General features: G+C 47.9%; 1 protein-coding gene and 1 long non-coding RNA gene across 6 annotated transcripts; one reads left to right on the top strand and one right to left on the bottom strand.

The window, feature by feature from the left end:
• Positions 1 to 76: 76 nt before the first annotated feature.
• Positions 77 to 5065, bottom strand: LOC141073840 (uncharacterized). The gene is made up of 2 exons (XR_012227071.1): positions 4940 to 5065; positions 77 to 1138 (listed from the first exon to the last, which is right to left on the bottom strand). It is a non-coding gene; the product is annotated as an uncharacterized lncRNA (long non-coding RNA).
• On the top strand, positions 4876 to 18610 carry ZBTB9 (zinc finger and BTB domain containing 9). Of its 5 annotated transcripts, none has more exons than XM_073561309.1 (2): positions 4876 to 4945; positions 14933 to 18610. In XM_073561309.1, exons 1-2 carry the CDS (start codon positions 4916 to 4918, stop codon positions 16172 to 16174), a joined length of 1272 nt encoding a protein of 423 aa, XP_073417410.1. In that variant the 5' UTR covers positions 4876 to 4915; the 3' UTR covers positions 16175 to 18610. The 5 variants fall into 5 exon arrangements, with proteins under 5 accessions (XP_073417410.1, XP_073417411.1, XP_073417409.1 ...); XM_073561310.1 differs by having other exon boundaries at positions 4944 to 5077; XM_073561308.1 differs by lacking the exon at positions 4876 to 4945 and adding an exon at positions 5087 to 5224.
• The last annotated feature ends 439 nt before the right edge of the window (positions 18611 to 19049 follow it).

Raw genomic sequence — 19049 nt, 5'->3', positions numbered from 1 at the left:
TTGGGCCAGGGATCGTCCTGCCGAATACCCGCTTTCCTTTTACTGTGGGCATAACACTACTCAGACAACACAGGGCGATGGCAAAACCATTTGGCAATACTTTATTGAACCACAAAATAGGAAATTAACACATAGAACATTCCCAGCAAAATACTCCAAGATGATGCACATTAGAGTCTCACCCTTCCGCTGACTCGTCGGGATAAGAGGAGCTGTGACTTCAGAGCTTTCAGGGCCGACCACCCCACCTGCGGCACACACAGAGAGGAGGTAATGACAGTCCATTTAGATACAAGGCCAGCTGACCAGAAGGTCACAAACTGGCTTCTTTGAACATCTTTATGGAGCCAGGTGACCGGTGGTTCAAAATCCTGACTACCCAAACGTATCCATGGGTTCAGTGGTGGTCAATGGAGCAGATCTGTATCCTTTCAACAAGGCCTGTGGTCCGCTAAGCTGGCATCCTGTAGAATGTCAAAACTGTGTCCCTCATGATTGAGCCATGATGTTCTGTCAGATATCCTGTAGTGTTCCTGGCTGTAGGTTTGTAAAGAGTCTGCTTTTTTGAATAGTCAACATAAAGATAACAGTCTGAATCTTGGCTTACTGAAACTAGACGTCTTGATAATTCAAGTTAAATGTCACAACAAATATATACAAGAAAGCTGCAGAGTTTTTCATTACCGTAATGAGGCCACAAAAACAGTAATTGGAAAACCCATTTCATATAAATAACTTGAAAATTTCTAGAAGCCCACTTCTGTGAGACCACCCCTGAATACAGACAAGATTCTGAGTGACAGATTCGGCTCTGCCGTATAATATACAGAGGCCATCTTCTTTTGAAAGACCACCACCTCGAAGACCATATTTCAGTGTAATTTTCATCAGTTGTCGTTCCAATGAGGTTTTACTGTATAATGATGTTGAGTAAAACTTGGAAAAAGGACGGCGTGTGATCCAGTAATCATATATGATTCCAAACATCATTGTGGTGCTGCACAGATACCACGGAAGGGATCAGGACACCAAGCAGCACAGTCCCTCTATCCTCTGCAGCTTAATTTTTCTGTAGCAGCACACTTTCTGCACTTTACCATCTGGCCAGCAGGTGGAGACATTACTCTGAAGTGAAGATCTATAGGGAGAAGAGCAGTGTATTGTGTGGGGGACATGAACAGAAATAATCTACAAGGATTACACTGTTAAAGCAAGAAATGTGCCAAATACCTTAGTAGGAAGACATGGCGGACGTATATAAAAATGTACTAAACATTCCAATCAAATAGAACAAAAATGGAGTATCAGATTCAAATAGTTAAAAAGTTAATCATCAGTTTATTAAGCAACAATCATATATAGATAAAGTACAAATAAAGCATTGTAGCACAAAGCACATGACATGAAAAAAGATGGGGGTCAGTAACCCATGCAAAAAATGCCCATACCTATAACATGTATAAAAAGTACAAGCCACACAATGTGCAGCCCTTCAAAAGTGTATGAATAGGTCAGGCGCGCAACCGTCATACAAGTGTTCCCAAATGGGGAAGGCTGCACTGCCAGCATGAGGTGCTTACCTTGAGAAAGCGATCAGGTGTGGACGCGAAACGTGCGTCAGGGACCTTTATCCTCCTTGTGGGTGCCCGTGCATTACCCATCTGGTAAGCGCCTCATGCTGGCAGTGCAACCTTCCCCATTTATCTATATATGATTGTTACTTAATAAACTGATGATTATTTGAATCTGATACTCCATTTTTGTTCTCCTATTTGATGATGATTACACTGTGCCCGGGTGACAAGCATCAGGTCAGAGGGGGTGCTGATTCCAGCTGAATTACATTCTGTTCCAGGACTGGACCCCTAGATGACACTTCAAGAACTTTATTGCCAGTTACCACATTGGGGGCCACAGTGAAAACAAATATCTATTACCTCCACATTCCCAGAACTCGCCTTAAGAATCCGCAGTGTAACACAATGACACGACGTTAACACCTCCATGGAGAGCACCATCGGAGTGCCTGCAATCCTGACATGTACAGTACCAGTACAATGCGCCCCTATATACAGCCATAATGGTAAATGACAGCAGTCTGCAACCACCACCAGGGGAGCTCACTGTATACCCCCTCTGGCATGCAGAGCTAGCTCCCACTAGTGGCAGCTGCCAGCATATGTGGAGACAATTCTGAGCCCAGAGCCCCAGTCTTGCAGAGCGCCTGCTATATAATGAGTCATTATCATCCTGGCTTGTAGAGGGCATTGTATATATTATCGAAGAGATCAGAACATCCGTGGGCTCATGAGCTCTGGACGATGCGGGGCCACAGATAGCCATTCTATACTGATATCCTTCAGTCCCCCACAAGTCTGTGTGTCCTGCTACACATCAAGGGCGATGCTCACAGATGGGGTGGTACACATGTATCTACTCATAACACATAGGCTCAGATACATGGCTCAGCAGGCAGCGTAACAGGGTCAGCTCTTTGGCGTTACAGGGTCAGCCCCGCGGCATCACTCTTCACAAGGTTGGCGTAACCTGTCACAGGGTCGGCCCCGAGGCATCAAACGTCACAGGGCCAGCGCCGCAGTCATCGCTCGTCACAGGGTCGGCTCCGCTGTCGTCACTCGTCACAGGGTCGGTCCCGCTGTCGTCACTCGTCACAGGGTCGGCCCCGCTGTCGTCACTCCGTCACAGGGTCGGCCCCGCTGTCGTCACTCCGTCACAGGGTCGGCCCCGCTGTCATCACTCCGTCACAGGGTCGGCCCCGCTGTCATCACTCCGTCACAGGGTCGGCCCCGCTGTCATCACTCCGTCACAGGGTCGGCCCCGCTGTCATCACTCCGTCACAGGGTCGGCCCCGCTGTCATCACTCCGTCACAGGGTCGGCCCCGCTGTCATCACTCCGTCACAGGGTCGGCCCCGCTGTCATCACTCCGTCACAGGGTCGGCCCCGCTGTCATCACTCCGTCACAGGGTCGGCCCCGCTGTCATCACTCCGTCACAGGGTCGGCCCCGCTGTCATCACTCCGTCACAGGGTCGGCCCCGCTGTCATCACTCCGTCACAGGGTCGGCCCCGCTGTCATCACTCCGTCACAGGGTCGGCCCCGCTGTCATCACTCCGTCACAGGGTCGGCCCCGCTGTCATCACTCCGTCACAGGGTCGGCCCCGCTGTCATCACTCCGTCACAGGGTCGGCCCCGCTGTCATCACTCCGTCACAGGGTCGGCCCCGCTGTCATCACTCCGTCACAGGGTCGGCCCCGCTGTCATCACTCCGTCACAGGGTCGGCCCCGCTGTCATCACTCCGTCACAGGGTCGGCCCCGCTGTCATCACTCCGTCACAGGGTCGGCCCCGCTGTCATCACTCCGTCACAGGGTCGGCCCCGCTGTCATCACTCCGTCACAGGGTCGGCCCCGCTGTCATCACTCCGTCACAGGGTCGGCCCCGCTGTCATCACTCCGTCACAGGGTCGGCCCCGCTGTCATCACTCCGTCACAGGGTCGGCCCCGCTGTCATCACTCCGTCACAGGGTCGGCCCCGCTGTCATCACTCCGTCACAGGGTCGGCCCCGCTGTCATCACTCCGTCACAGGGTCGGCCCCGCTGTCATCACTCCGTCACAGGGTCGGCCCCGCTGTCATCACTCCGTCACAGGGTCGGCCCCGCTGTCATCACTCCGTCACAGGGTCGGCCCCGCTGTCATCACTCCGTCACAGGGTCGGCCCCGCTGTCATCACTCCGTCACAGGGTCGGCCCCGCTGTCATCACTCCGTCACAGGGTCGGCCCCGCTGTCATCACTCCGTCACAGGGTCGGCCCCGCTGTCATCACTCCGTCACAGGGATGGCCCCGCTGTCATCACTCGTCACAGGGTCGGTCCCGCTGTCATCACTCGTCACAGGGTCGGTCCCGCTGTCGTCACTCGTCACAGGGTCGGTCCCGCTGTCGTCACTCGTCACAGGGTCGGTCCCGCTGTCGTCACTCGTCACAGGGTCGGTCCCGCTGTCGTCACTCCGTCACAGGGTCGGTCCCGCTGTCATCACTCATCACAGGGTCGGTCCCGCTGTCATCACTCCGTCACAGGGATGGTCCCGCTGTCATCACTCGTCACAGGGTCGGTCCCGCTGTCATCACTCGTCACAGGGTCGGTCCCGCTGTCGTCACTCGTCACAGGGTCGATCCCGCTGTCGTCACTCGTCACAGGGTCGATCCCGCTGTCGTCACTCGTCACAGGGTCGGCCCCGCTGTCGTCACTCCGTCACAGGGATGACCCCGCGGTCGTCACTCCGTCACAGGGTCGGCCCCGCTGTCATCACTCGTCACAGGGTCGGTCCCGCTGTCATCACTCGTCACAGGGTCGGTACCGCTGTCGTCACTCGTCACAGGGTCGGTCCCGCTGTCGTCACTCGTCACAGGGATGGCCCCGCTGTCATCACTCCATCACAGGGTCGGCCCCGCTGTCATCACTCCGTCACAGGGATGGCCCCGCTGTCATCACTCGTCACAGGGTCGGTCCCGCTGTCATCACTCGTCACAGGGTCGGCCCCGCTGTCATCACTCCATCACAGGGTCGGCCCCGCTGTCATCACTCCGTCACAGGGATGGCCCCGCTGTCATCACTCGTCACAGGGTCGGTCCCGCTGTCATCACTCGTCACAGGGTCGGTCCCGCTGTCGTCACTCGTCACAGGGTCGGTCCCGCTGTCGTCACTCGTCACAGGGATGGCCCCGCGGTCGTCACTCGTCACCAATTTGGCTGCATGGCTCGCAGTACACAATTACGTTGATGACCTGGCAGTTGCAGGTCATGGATTTTCAGCACTATAGGTAGGTGGCGACCTCTGTGGTCACGTGTTGTGCTTCACAGACAATGTCATGATGAGTAAGCTGCTCTGGAGCCTCCCATGGTGCCGTCCGTCTCTTCGTACCACAGTGTAGGTCAGGACTTCTCTCTCGGTGCCGGAAACTTGCTGTAGTCTGCTCGCCACATTGATATATGTACATCACACGGGACGGGAGTCATGTGACAGGAAGAAGCGGGTCATGTGACTTGCGTGTAACCCAGGGTGAGTTACGTTCGTCCCCACACTTAGTGTCTGCCGCTGGGGAGGGGCCGGACTGTTCACTCAGCGTCGCAGGGTTAGCGCATGTTCGTCCTTTTGACCCTTTCCCGGGGCGGCCGCAGTGTAGAGCCAAGCAGTGCGGAGAGGCAGGTAACCGAGGCCGGGGCGCGATACTGGGCCCCATTGTATAGGAACGGCGGGCGGTAACGTGTATGTGCTGTGTGTTCGGTGGTGTATGGGAAGCCGGGTGGAAACAGAGGGCTTTAATGTCTGTGTACAATAGATAGACACATTATATGTGTGTATATATGTAGGTATGTGCGCTCCTTCACAATGACAGCACCAGGCGGTGAATGATGGACGGAGACGTCCCTGATCTGTAAGGGCCCGTTCACATTGCACTCCGGCCTCCGTTTGTGGGTTGGACCGTCTGTGGGGCCATAGACCATAATGGTGTCGGCAGAGTGAAGGCGCCTCATTTTCAGGAGTATACTGGAGGCGCACAGATGTAGTAGACCGTATCGGGGTGTGCTTCAGTAGGCGTATACGGCACAGCAGAGCGCACGTTGCTCTGCTGGCACCATTATAGTCTATGGCCCTGTCGGCGCATACGTTCATATCCCCTTTTATGGTGGGGGCGCGGACGCAAACCTCAGCAGGATCCATGAACAAAGCATGATGTGAAAGCCCCCAAGCAATGGTAACAACATGTGCAAAATCTGGATTACCAGCCTTGGCTGCTGTCACTGAAGTTGTTTATGGTCATCCGAGGAAGGAAATCATCAAGATCTGCTGCCAGCAGCTCTTGTGTAATCTCCTACCAATGATGTCCAGATGTGCCCAATAGAGACAAGTCCGGAGACGCTGCAGCCACGAGAGCAGGTTTAGGCCATGCAGGCTGCGTGGAACAAACGGCCAAGAGTTGTAGTCATGAAGAATGTTTCTTGGGCCATGTTCACGTTCCCTTATGAAGGCTTCTCCATTGCATTGCCCAAGTGGCCTTCAGAGGATAGAATCGAGGTCTCTCTTTTTCAGCGATGATTCCCACTTTTGTCTTGGACACAATAACAGCCAGAGAGTGGTCTGGAGACCTCGTGAACGATGCCATGAAAAGGCCTTCACGAGGGAACATCACACCCATCCTACTCTTGGGACTATGGTGTTAGGTAGCATAGAGTCCGGTACCTGGACTCCTTTAGTTTTCATTCCATGGTGCACTAACAGCTTGGCATTATATCAGTTTGGTGGAACCAGTGGCCATTTCTCCAGACTGACCCAGGAGCCATTTTTCAACGGCAAAGCTCAAGCCGGCATGTTACTGGTCCTCTTATAGATTAAAGGGAATCTGTCACCTATTTTTGGTTATATAAGATGCGGCCACCGCCGTTAGGGGCTTATCTACAGCATTCTGATAATTCTGTAGATAAGCCACCGATGTAACCTGAAAGATAAGAAAAATGAGTTATATTATACTCACCCAAGGCCGGTCTGGTTGGGGTCCGGAGGGTGTCACGGTCCGGTACCTCCCATCTTCTAGCGATGACGTCCTCTTCTTTGCTTCCTGTCGCGGCACAGGCGCACTGCTCTGCCCTTTTGAGGGCAGAGCAGAGTAATGCAGTGCGCAGGCGCTGGACCTCTTCCGGCGCCTGCACATTGCAGTACTGTGCTCTGCCCTCAATAGGGCAGAGCAGGGCGCCAGAGCCGCAACTGGAAGGTAAGAAGATGACGTCATCGCTAGAAGATGGGAGGCGCCGGACCGTAACACCCTCCGGACCCCAACCGGACTGCACCTGTATGAGTATAATATAACTCGTTTTTCTTCTCTTTCAGGTTACATCGATGGCTTATCTACAGAATTACCAGAATGCTGTAGATATGCCACTGATGGCAGTGGCCGTATCTTATATACCAAAAAATAGGTGACAGATTCCCTTTAAGCCTGAAATGGCAGGGCCCCCAACTCTCTGTGTCAGCCTGCCATTGTTAGTTTGTTCACTGTGCAACAGTGGTGAACTAAAAATAGTAGTAATAATATTGTGAGCCTCCTTCGTGGCCTAAACCTGCTCCCATGGCTGCAGCATCTCTGGACCTGTCTCCATTGAGCACATCTGGACGTCATTGGTCGGTGGTTACACAGGAGCTGCCAGCAGAGGATCTTGATTTGCTAAAGAGCATTCAGCAGAAGAACCTTCCCCAGATCACCATTAATATCTTCAGTGATAGCGGCCAAGGCTGGAGGTCCCGGGATTTCTGCATGAGGCTCAGACTCCAGGGTGGAGGAATCTAGATGTCTTGAACATTATGGGAACGATTCACAAAGAATGACGATGTTTACATCAGTCTGGATGAGGTGATGGCCTGGAGTCAGATGATCCTGACAGCAAGAGCCTCTTCATGAATTGTGAGCTTCAGACCAGTGACGTCCATCTCTGTGCATCTCGCCACAAATCCTACTGTAGTCTCTGCTGGAGTGAGATTTCTGGTGTAGCGAATGCTGCAGTTTGTCATGAATTTGACGAGCGGCGGTCGTCCTGCCTCAGTCCCATCTCAACGCCGCCCACTATATCAGACCTGAGCGAAAATGATGCGAGAATGCCAAAAGTCTCAACATTTTAGCGCAGCCTCGTGTTGACTTTTCCGAGCTTTTTACAGCAGAATATTGCTAGAAGCTTCCATGAATCGGACCCTTTGTTTCCATTTTTATTATAATTTGCAGATCAGTAACGTGTCTATTGTCCTTTTGAGATATATATATATATATATATATATATATATATATTTACATAGTGATTACAGGGGTATTTCTATTACTATGTAGGTTTATATGAGGGTGAGTCAAAATTTATTTGCACTGTGACTATAACTTTTTTAATCACAGTTCAGTGAAGACAAATCCATCATTTTTCGACATAAACTTTTGCTTTCCAATACACTTTGTCCATCTGTCAGCAAAGCTGCGGTATTTTATCATTGAAAAATATTTCAATCTGAGATGCGAGCCAGGCATGCACTGCTGTCGCTACCTTTTCATTAGACATAAATCTTCGTCTTTGTTCCTTGCCACATGAGCCGGTGTCGCTCGTTTAGCCATCAGATTCCGTGCACGCAACTCAATGCTCAGTCGTGGACGAGTGTCTGACTCCTACTTTGGCACTTGCCCTTCTCCATCAATTTATACACACTTCTTTGTGACAAAACACTTTATCTTGTGCACAAAGTTTTTGATTAGTATCGGAACCAGATACACCCTCACACCCACAGCAAAACGAATCCCTGCATGCTGCTCTTTCCTGCAAGCTACCAGTGTATCGACCATTGTTTCTCACATTAGTCACAAACGAGCCAATGTGCCACATTCACACCTGCAGAGCTGTAAGCTGTGAACTATATGCAATAGCGGAGACACAGAGACACAGGCGAAACAACAATCTACTTTTATTAACTTAACAGAATTGTATGAATAAAAGATTGTTATTAGAGACTGACACAGTATTCAGAGAATTAATGACAAAACAGTTATATAGACAGGAATATATTGGTTAATGTACAATGCAGGCTATCAGGATAAACTTGGGGCTTACAGTCCAACCTAATCCTAGTTGGAAGGGAGGCAAACAGTGTACTTGGCGAGAACAGTCTCTAAGAATTTTCACGGCTTTCTGGACCTGACAAGGGCCGCTACTCCACCTAACTAGCCTCACTTTTCCTAACAAAGTCTATCAGTTTTCTCTGGGCTGCTCTAACATCAGTCAGACCCTGTCTGGTCCACAGCCCTCTATCAGCCCATGCCCGGTACCTTAAGTCTCTGCTGAAAGTGACGGCCCGTCCCAGATATCTCCTCTGATCAGGCTCAGGTCCCTGGCCAGGTATTTTCAGGGCTTCTTCGGTACGTGACGGCTGACGAGTGTCTCCTTGGTCCGTACGGTTGCTAGACAGCCTGAATACACGTGTGAAATTCCTAACAAACAAACAGGCAATCCCCACATGTATTCAGCCTGTCTAGCAGCCGCCAATCATGCAGCTGCGTCGACAAACACTAAATCATGCTCTGGAAAACCTGAGAAACGAGTATACTCGCTAGTCCCGATCATCAGGTAATCTACCATCAATACTTCTCACCGGGGCCAGAACGGGGCTCTCTGTCTGGGGGCTTGGGAAATTCACACTGGTATCACTTTCAGCAGGCTTCTTCTAGTGTCTGGTGCAGCTGTGGACAGTACACCAACCGTTGTAGCCATCGAAAAGTCTTCTCCGTACCAAAGTGGGCACCCCATTCATGAGCTTCCTTGGCCAGACTGGCCACTGGGATCACCCATTGCCAGGTGACATCCAGTTCTCGTGGCAGTTGAACCTTCTGGTACAGCAAGCCATTCATTCTCCATGATGAGCCTTTCCCACTGGCCCAATATCTGTAAGGTGCTCGCTGTCAGGGACCCTATTAACTGCTGGTCAGGCCTCTGTCCCAAGACGACCCATTTTCTTATCTCTGCAAGCTCGGGATCTGACTGCTTCAGATGAACCCACTCATCTCTTGGGTGCCCCAGGAACTGAGTAGGCTTGTGCTCTCCTTCCGCTTCTTGGGCAGCCGCTATGGCTGCTGCAAACCGCTTAAAATCTGCAGTTTTGTTACCCTCGAGATCTTCATCTGTGTTTCCCTTCGGACTTGTTTGGGTGATCGCGCATCCTTGTGTGTTTTGGGCTTTTGACCGGTAATAATTTCTATAGCACCATCATATTCCGCAGCTCTTTACATTTTAGAGGGGGCTTGTACAGACAGTGAAAGACTTAACAGCATAACAATAATCACATAAATCCACAGATGCCAAGAGGAGTAAGGGCCCTGCTCGCAAGCTTACAATCTATGAGGAAATAGGGGAGACACGAAAGGTGAATGGTAACATTTGCTTTCATTGTACCTTCTGGCCATCAATGTAATAAATAGGGTTTTCATGTAAGTCGTTGACGAGCATCTGACTCCTACTTTGGCACTTGCCCTTCTCCATCCATTTATTATTATTATGCATTTATATAGCACCATTTATTCCATGGCGTTTTACATGTGAAAAGGGGACATATAGACAAGTATAATAAACGTGTGTAAGACAAGGGGCACACAAGTACATAAGGAGAGGGGACCCTGCCTGCGAGGGCTCACAGTCTACAGGGATGGGTGAGGATACAGTAGGAGAGGGTATAGCAGGTTGTGTGGTGGTTCAGTAGACCGAGGATCATTGCAGACTGTAGGCTTGTCGGAACAGGTGGGTCTTCGGGTTCTTCTTGAAGGTTTCCGTTGATGGTGAGAGTCTGATGTGTTGCAGCAGAGAGTTCCAGAGTATGGGGGAAGCACGGGAGATGTCTTGTATGCGGTTGTGGGAAGAAGAGATAAGGGGGGAGTAGAGAAGGAGATCTTGAGATGATCGAAGGTTGCGTTTTGGTAGGTACCTAGAGACCATGTCACAGATGTATGGAGGAGACAGGTTATGGATGGCTTTGTATGTCATGGTTAGGGTTTTGAATTGGAGCCTCTGGGCAATAGGAAGCCAGTGAAGGGCCTGGCATAGGGGCGAGGCTGGGGAATAGCGGGGAGACAAGTGGATTAGTCGGGCAGCAGAGTGTAGGATGGACTGAAGCGGAGCCAGAGTGCTAGAGGGGAGACCTTTGTTCAGGCCTGGAAGTCGCACGTCATTGCAACGTTTTATCGCCTGTGCTCCGTCCTCCTACAGAGCAGTGACCGTTAAGGCTGGTTTCACATTAGCGTTGAAACATGTTGCATTTCGGCGCACCGTCAAAAGTGCGCAGCACGCTACTTTCACACTGGCAGCGCATGATCTGCGCACCCTATGCTAAAGATAGGGTGCGCCGATCGCATGCGTGCAAATGCGATAGTAGGAGGTGATCCCGGATGGGGCGGGCAGGGAGCCGGATCGGGGCGGGGCTTACCGACGCAGTGCGCAGCGTTGTTTCAACGCTAATGTGAAACCAGCCTAAGACAGTGACCTCATATGGAAAGCGCCGATAAAACAGTGCGACCAGCAGAAGCTTTTATATAGCTGGAGTGCAGATATTTTTTGACTTGCCCTCATGTATGGAAGTTTACAGACCTGTTTCTCTAGCACTGCTTATTTCTGTGTACCAGATTCCCCACAGGGTGTGGAAATCTGTACATCATGGTCACATTTTGACTTCCTTGTGTGTAGAGAGCATGGCATCCTCTCCATGTGCTGATGTAGGGCCACCCTTGACTCTGCAGCAGATCTGGCAAAAGGGTTTTTGCCAAAAACATAGGTCGTCCCCGTGCTATCGATCACCGGGTGTCCACTCCATTCATTCTCTATGGGAGATAGCAGAGTAGAGGACTTGCCTATTCCTGGCGCTCAAGTAAAGTGAATGAAGCAGAAATGTTTATACTTGACATTGCTCTGCGTAGATTGGGTTCTTCAGAGCCCTGTACTCAGGCCCAGTGGGGTCTCAGCAGTCAGAGCCTCAGAAATCAATACATTATTCCCAATGTTAGAATATGGGATAACGTATCAATTACATCCTCTTTAAATGAAAGGTGCCACAATTTTATATTATTTGCAAAAAAAAAAGTAAGTAACAAAACATGTTTTAGCAAATGTTGTACTAGTTAGGGTTTACGTTTTTTTAAATAATGTTTTAATGTAGCCACTGGGTGCTGCCATTTTGCATGGCAGGTCTGTAATGGTCGCTGCACGACACATAGTCTGCAAATATGTCTGCCCTGGACATAGGGTCGGCATCCGACCACTGTCTCCTATCTCTAACATTGCAACCGCATTAGCAGTGATACAGTCTGCTGAGTTGTGTATCTAATCCTCTCCTGTGTGATACTGCCTGCTGAGCCCTGCAGGAGGCACATGGGTCTGGGGTAATAGAGGGGGCAGCATCACCTCCTGTTAGGTGCAGTCAGGGGAGGGCTGGTGAGGCAGCTGAAGAGAGGGGTCTCATCTTTATCGTTACTATATGGCTACATGTCACCCCGGACTGTGCCTGTTGCCTTGCTTTCACACATGGCCAGGACAGGATGGAGAAGACAGGAGCTGAGGAGGGGAATGGGGTCTTTTCATGCAAAGTCTGGATCAGAACAGGCCATCAATCAGCAGAAATGTTTCCTGGATTTCTGTCGAGCAGACAAGCAGACGGTCCATCCATATGTATAAAACACAGCGCTCTATGTACAATTCCTGGCCCCCCCATGGACCAGCACACTGCTCTCCTGAAATACTCTGTGCTGCTGTCACCCTGCTCCCTCCATCATATATCTCACAGGTTCCTTTCCACCTGCCATCCTCGGTGACCGTCTACTTGTCAGTATAACTTTGCAGTCAACAACAAAATGGCTGCTCACTGTGTCCCTAGATATTCTTTCTTATCCCTTAGCAAACACCCAGGAGGGAAGGGGATGAGTGACATCACACCCATGTCAGCAGACTCAGCTCATACAGGGCAGTAATGTGAGCTAGTTGTACACTAGGTTTTTGTCAGATTTCAGTACCCTAGTGTTAAAATGTGGAAATACCAAACCTTTTAAAATTTAATTTTCATATTTTACTAAAATTGTAAACAAAAGAAGGAGGGGTGCAGGGACGCTGTAGAGGGGGGTTGATGGACAGCTGGGAGGCGTTGACACTCCATACCTCTGTGACAGAATGCAGGTATGAGGAGTTATTTATAAAAGTCTATATTTTGGCGTTAATGGGGGTCAAAAACAGAAGAGCCACCTTCACAGAATGCAGCCTTAGTGCTGCTAAAGGTGGCTCTTTTAGTTAAAAACGCCCGGGGAGGTGACAGGTTCCCTTTACAGGGTTATTCCCACCTTCCTAGATGGATACATTGGATCATTCTTATAAGTACAGGCCATTTTGCAATTTACTGCTTATTAAAATTTTCCGCAGTTCTTGAGATTTTTAACAGTTCTGGTTACTGTTTGTTGCCTTGGACACCGGCCATCGCTGCTAGACAGCAGAACATGCTCAGAGCTTGTAAGTTCTCTTCTGTTGAAGATGTAAGCACTGATTTGAAGCTGGACAGGATTTTTGGATCACACTGTTGCTTCTTAAATCCTGCCAGCTTCAGTGCAGTGCTAACAAGCTAAACACAGCTGTGGTTGGTCTCCTAGGCAACAAACTAAACAAAAGTGTTAATGTCTCAAGAATGGCTGCATATTTTTATAAACGATCATATCCAGAATTTCTTGTTTTTACCAGCTCAATCTGACCAACTATGAAGATGAGAATATCCTTTTAGGTTTTTAGTCTAGAAAAATCTGTAAAGTTGTCCGATAACTGTGGTCATTGTCGCCCATTACTGATGTGCATAAGGGTTTGTATGATTTTGCAGGACGGGTCCTTCTCCCATTAGACTGGGGTTGAGCTTCAGTAGCCGTCACAGACACAAGTGGTGCTGTTTCTGGGAGATAATCAGGGCTGTGGAGTTGGTAAGCCAAACCTCCGTCTCCTCAACTCAGACTCTTGACTCCACAGCACTGGTCACTACTGAGCATGTACATAAAGTGCAGCACAGATTCAGTTCACCTAAAAGCCAAGTTCCTTAGATCAGGAAAAGAACAGAAATTTATAGGACGTTTCATAACTTTCCCAAATTATGAAAACATTTACATCACATCTTGCACTGAACTACTGAACCCAATTTATTATATATTTTAGGAGTCAGTCGGTCCATTGTATATCGACTCCTATTCCGCCAAAATGGACACCGACTCCACAGCCCTGGAGAAAATATCTTTTTTTTTTTTTTTTAATCTGAAGAAAATGTACAGACTCCCCATTATATTCTATAGGAAATTATGGGAATGGTGTGAATATATTATGGTGTATATATAAAGTGCTCTCAGTGAGAGAAACAAAATAGGAATCTTGTGGGTGTGATACCTTTTAATGGCTAACAAAATATAGTGAATGATGTTACAAAGCAAGCTTTCTGGACTGCTTACGTCCCTTCATCAGGCTGATATGACAAAATATTTGAAGAAACCTAATTATATACAGTAAAGAGTACAGGCATGGTGTGATACATGGCTCAGTGTTTGTTTATTGAAATGTCCATGTATTACACCATACCTATACTCTTTCCTGTATATAATTAGGTTTCTTCAAATATTGTCATATTATCATATTAGCCTGACGAAGGGATGTAAGCCGTCCCGAAAGCTTGCTTTGTAACATCATTCACTATATTTTGTTAGCTATTAAAAGGTATCACACCCACAAGATTCCTATTTTGTTTCTCTCACTGAGAGCACTATATATATATATATATATATATATATATATATATATATATATATATATATATATATATATATATAATTTTTTTTTTTTTTTTCTACTGGCTAACACGTTGCCAAACTACTTTTTTTCGTTCAACTATTGTGAACATATACATGATTAAGCAGGGGGTGCTGATCATCTTCTTACAGTGGAGCGCCTTGGGAATGAGAGGATAAACGCCTCTTGGCCATATTCTGATACATGGGGCCCCAGCTTCTATAATATCCAGATGCTTTAATCGCACATGGAGGTGGTGTCTTGTCAACTGCACACATTGCAGAAAATCTTCATAATTTTCTGTGGCATAGCTGCACGTGTTACATGCAGATTTGCTTCAGATTTTGGCTTTTCTGGTAAAATCTGTGATAAAGCCATTGATTGTTCATCTGATGTGTGGGATCCATTACATAATCTTAATATAATGGACCCTGCAGAACCTATCACACCAGTGTAATCTGAATAACACTTAGCATACACTGACACAACAATGCAGCCGTGTGTGGCCTGTCTTGTATTATATCTCACTGTCTCTTCTCATGCCTTGTAGATCATCACCATGTCGGGGACTGAGAGTGTCCAGCTTGACTTCCCACATTACAGCTCTGTACTCCTGGACACACTGAACAAGCAGCGACTGGAGGGGAAGTTTTGTGATCTCTCTGTCCAGGTCCAGGATCGTGTTTTCCAGGCTCATAAAACGGTCTTGGCTGCGTCTTCCCCTTACTTCCACGACAAGCTGCTCTTGAACGACACCAGCTGTCTGGTTCTGCCCAGTGTCATTCAGCCTGATGCTTTTGAGAACCTTTTGCAACTTATTTACTCTGGGAGACTTTGCCTTGAAATGGAGGCACTGCCATCACATCTGCTGGTGGCCAGTGGTCTACAGATGTGGCAAGTAGTTGACCGATGTTCTGAGATCCTCAAGGAGCGGAAATCATATGTCCCGCAGACTTGGTCAAGCCGTGCCAGTGAGAGTCAGTCTCCGAGCAGCAGCTTCCAATTGCCGCGAGACGACCTGCCGCCACTACCGCCAACGATTAGGTTGGGTTGCTCTGATGAAGTAATCAAGGTTCGTGTTTCTGAGGAAGAGGAGGACGAAGAAGAAGAGGACGACGATGACGGCAAGAGTGATCTACATGTTTTGGATGATTCTCTAGCCACTAATTGCTCATATGCTCTCCCTTCATCCTCGTCATCGCCTGAAAGCCCCAAGGTCATCTACATCAAGCAGGAGCGGACTGATGAGGATGGGGGTTATTTGAAGGCTTTTGAAATCACTGAGATGCCAGCCGAGTATCAGTCAGAGCTGAGCTACGTCATTCCTTCCACGTTATCACCGTCATCTACAGATGTGTCTCTCTGTATCCCTCATAAACTTTACGGTGTCTCAGAACCAACTTCCCTCAATATTTCCAAACCTGTGGACCTTCATGGAAATGAGATCGTATCCCAAGCTCTTCAGGCTCAAACTATTCACGCTCCTGTAAAGCTTGTGGCTACGCCAGATGGGAAAAGGTTTGGCTGCTTGTGTGGAAAGCGGTTTGCCGTAAAGCCTAAACGTGACCGCCATATCATGCTGACCTTCAGTCTACGCCCATTTGGCTGTTCTGTCTGCCACAAGAAGTTCAAGCTGAAGCATCATCTCACCGAACACATGAAGACGCACGGAGGAAACCTCTTCTCTTGTGAAGACTGCGGACGGAAATTCAGGGTTGAAAGTTGCTTCCTAAAGCACAAGGAAGTTTGCAAAGGACAGAGGTGGGCCGGAGCCTGCTGGACTTACAAATAAACCTCAAACCCTGCAAACGGAGGTAAGCCGGGGCCTTCCGTTCTAGAGACTGATAATAGATTTGTTTTCTGGACCTTCCCAGAACATCCCCTAATACCAGGAGATAGTCCTTGATTTGTACTATTGTAGCCTGGAGACTGCCGAGCATTGAGTGCTGCCCTCTTCTGGACTGTGGTTACTGGAGGTCTACCTGAATGTTCGTTTTTGTGGTATATTCTTATATATCATCATTTTTTTTGTCTTTATACTGTTTTACATGGGACTTCGGAAATTCAGATCTGGCTTGTTAGATTAGCATCCCGAAAAGCATGGTGGATGAAGACCTCCTGACGATCCATAGTTGGTCTTGTCACTGAATTACTCATTACGACAGGAAAGAGGTGACCCCATAAATAATGGCCCAAATATTTCACTTAATTCGTGTCAGTGGGTCTAATCCGCCCAGAAACTATATCACGAGCATCCGTCTTTGAGCAGCAGATACGTCTCCCAGTCTTTATGTACATATATACCTGTCGCCATCATGTATGTCATTGTCTATGTCTGCAGGATCGGAGAATAGCTTATTGCAGGTACCACATTACCCCAAAAAGATAAACCTTCATGGAGAGATGGTGTTGAGGGAGGTAATTCAAGTCTTACATTTAGGCTGTAAATATGGAAAAAACGCTCTGTGTAAAGTCAGGTAAAGATATAAGCTTGGAACATCCCCTTCCCAATCTTAGATATAACTGGGGCAGATTCCACCATTTCATCACGTCCTACCATCACTGAGAGTGGAGAGGTGGTTACACATGCTCGGATATCTCCACGTCTATGGGAGTTCAGAGCTGTTTATGTAACTTTGATGGAAGTTAATAGAGAGTAGCAGAATCAGAATCCTAGGACTTAACACAGATGTAAGTGCCAGGGATGGGACCGACATTTTTAAGACTTTTATGGGAAAACCCCCTTTAATTTAATTTTTTTTTTATGAATCTTATCCTCTCGCCTCAGGATAGAGCGCAGATTCTAGATTCTCAGCCCAATGTGAAATCTGGTGTCTCCAGTGGTCAGTGTTGCCCCCTGCTGAGCTACAAAAAAAAAAATCAGGGGATGGGAAGTGATAATGGCTACGACCACATCTGTGTTACAAAGATAGTCTTACAACCCATGAAGACAATTCCACCCAGAATCAAACAATTGATCTCCTCATTCCCTTCACCTTTTGTGCTTTATTGTAGCATTTTATGTAGATTGTAGCAATTGTTTTATGTAATATATGTGCCATATAATGTACACACGGGAGCACGTCCTGTAATAATGTCCGGTACATGGTGGTCAGTTCCTCCACTGATTGGCAGCACCATAACTCTCGGGGCTGTCTGGACTATTCACACGGTTGCAGAAATATTTTATGTTCCCCCTTTACTTTGAGCTTGCGTAAATCTTCCCTTACAGGTGCATGGGCCGAATAGTCCCAGAAATGTCTGGATAACCTGCTACATATTAATTTACGTATACGGGGTCCTAAGGTGGTGAAGGAGGCTGAACGACAAGAGAGGAAATGTATGACTGGAACAGAAGGATTCAGACATTATTCCCATCCATGGGGTCGGCGCACTCAAAAGGCTTGTGTTGATACGTGTCTTGTGTGCTCAGATACATTGGATACTTGTTCAGTACTGTAAAGCAGATTATGGATCGAGCAGCAGCCATTATATCTGGGGACAACATCCAGATGGGATGCTTGAAATAAAGGGTCATTTTTCTTGGAAAAAAAATCCAATGTTATTACCCTTTTAGGATCGGCCATAAAATACAGAACATAAAACAGTCTGGATGGATTTTCTCCAGTTGTGTCCAAGGCCCCCTAGTCCTTTATTTCCACCTTAGTGGTCTACATTGCAAAAAAAATATTGAAAAATCATTTTTTAATCATGTTCTTGGAAACTACCAGAATGATCTATGTGAAAAGCCCAGCACTGTATAGAATCAAGGAGTTAAATTTACCCTCCTACAGTGAAAAACAAAATGTCCCCATGACAACACTTCTGGACCTCAGTGTTATTACAGGGCCTGGTATATTATTGGTATCCAACAAATAACAGCTTGATTTTGGATTATATGACACTTTCATCCCTATAATAATACTGGATTTTCAGAACAGGAAATGTTATCATGGGCGCGTAAACCACTGATGACTCGGCACATAAATACTATGGTTTTAGTTTAGATCTCCCTGTAGCTCCTGGGTGACGTCACCCTCTTTTAGCAATGAGAACGCTCGCGGTCCAATGACGCCACAACACTAATGTATGAATGCTGTATTAATGAGTTTAACAATATGCATTGTACGTTTTTACTACATGTCCCTTGTATCCTACACTCTGAGCTTGTATGTAACATAGAATCGTTGCTAGTTCTGGTGTCTGAAATAAAAAAAATAAAACCAGATTTCCTCACATACGTGACCAACGATGAGACGCTAAACAATAGGATTCAGGGGTGAAAGCTTCTGATCACAAGGGAGGTTCTGGGCATTTCACATAGCTGTAAAAGGTGCTCATAATTAGAGATGAGCAAGCTAGTTCAGAAAATGTTCGCCAATCTCAAATTCAGCACTAATGTAGCACATTCGGATTCGTGCTTGGTTTCCCAAGCATTTTCCCTCAAGGTCGGCAAAATTCGGTCACAGATTGGTAAATTTCCACTGTTTTTGTTTTGACTTTGTCCAGGATAGTGGTGCTGTAAGATGAGCGGGAGGGACATGTTTGACGAGGGGAGGTGGTGTATCTAGGTCAGAGGAGTGGCGGAGTGTATTTTTTTTCCCCCTGTTCTGTAATAACTTAATGTGTGTACATCCCGGCAGCCAATCCGAAACCATCCATAACGT

Source organism: Dendrobates tinctorius, unplaced genomic scaffold (assembly GCF_039654945.1).
Source record: "Dendrobates tinctorius isolate UK_male_01 unplaced genomic scaffold, ASM3965494v1 ptg000315l, whole genome shotgun sequence".
NCBI lineage: Eukaryota > Metazoa > Chordata > Amphibia > Anura > Dendrobatidae > Dendrobates > Dendrobates tinctorius.
This window is presented reverse-complemented; position numbering and strand designations above follow the sequence as displayed.

Excerpts from the sequence above, each read along its gene's own strand:
- ZBTB9 (XM_073561308.1), top strand. The coding sequence starts at position 5,159 with ATGTTCGTCCTTTTGACCCTTTCCCGGGGCGGCCGCAGTGTAGAGCCA. Across the intron at positions 5,225-14,932 it reads CAAGCAGTGCGGAGAGGCAG|ATCATCACCATGTCGGGGAC; the intron begins GTAACCGAGGCC and ends CATGCCTTGTAG.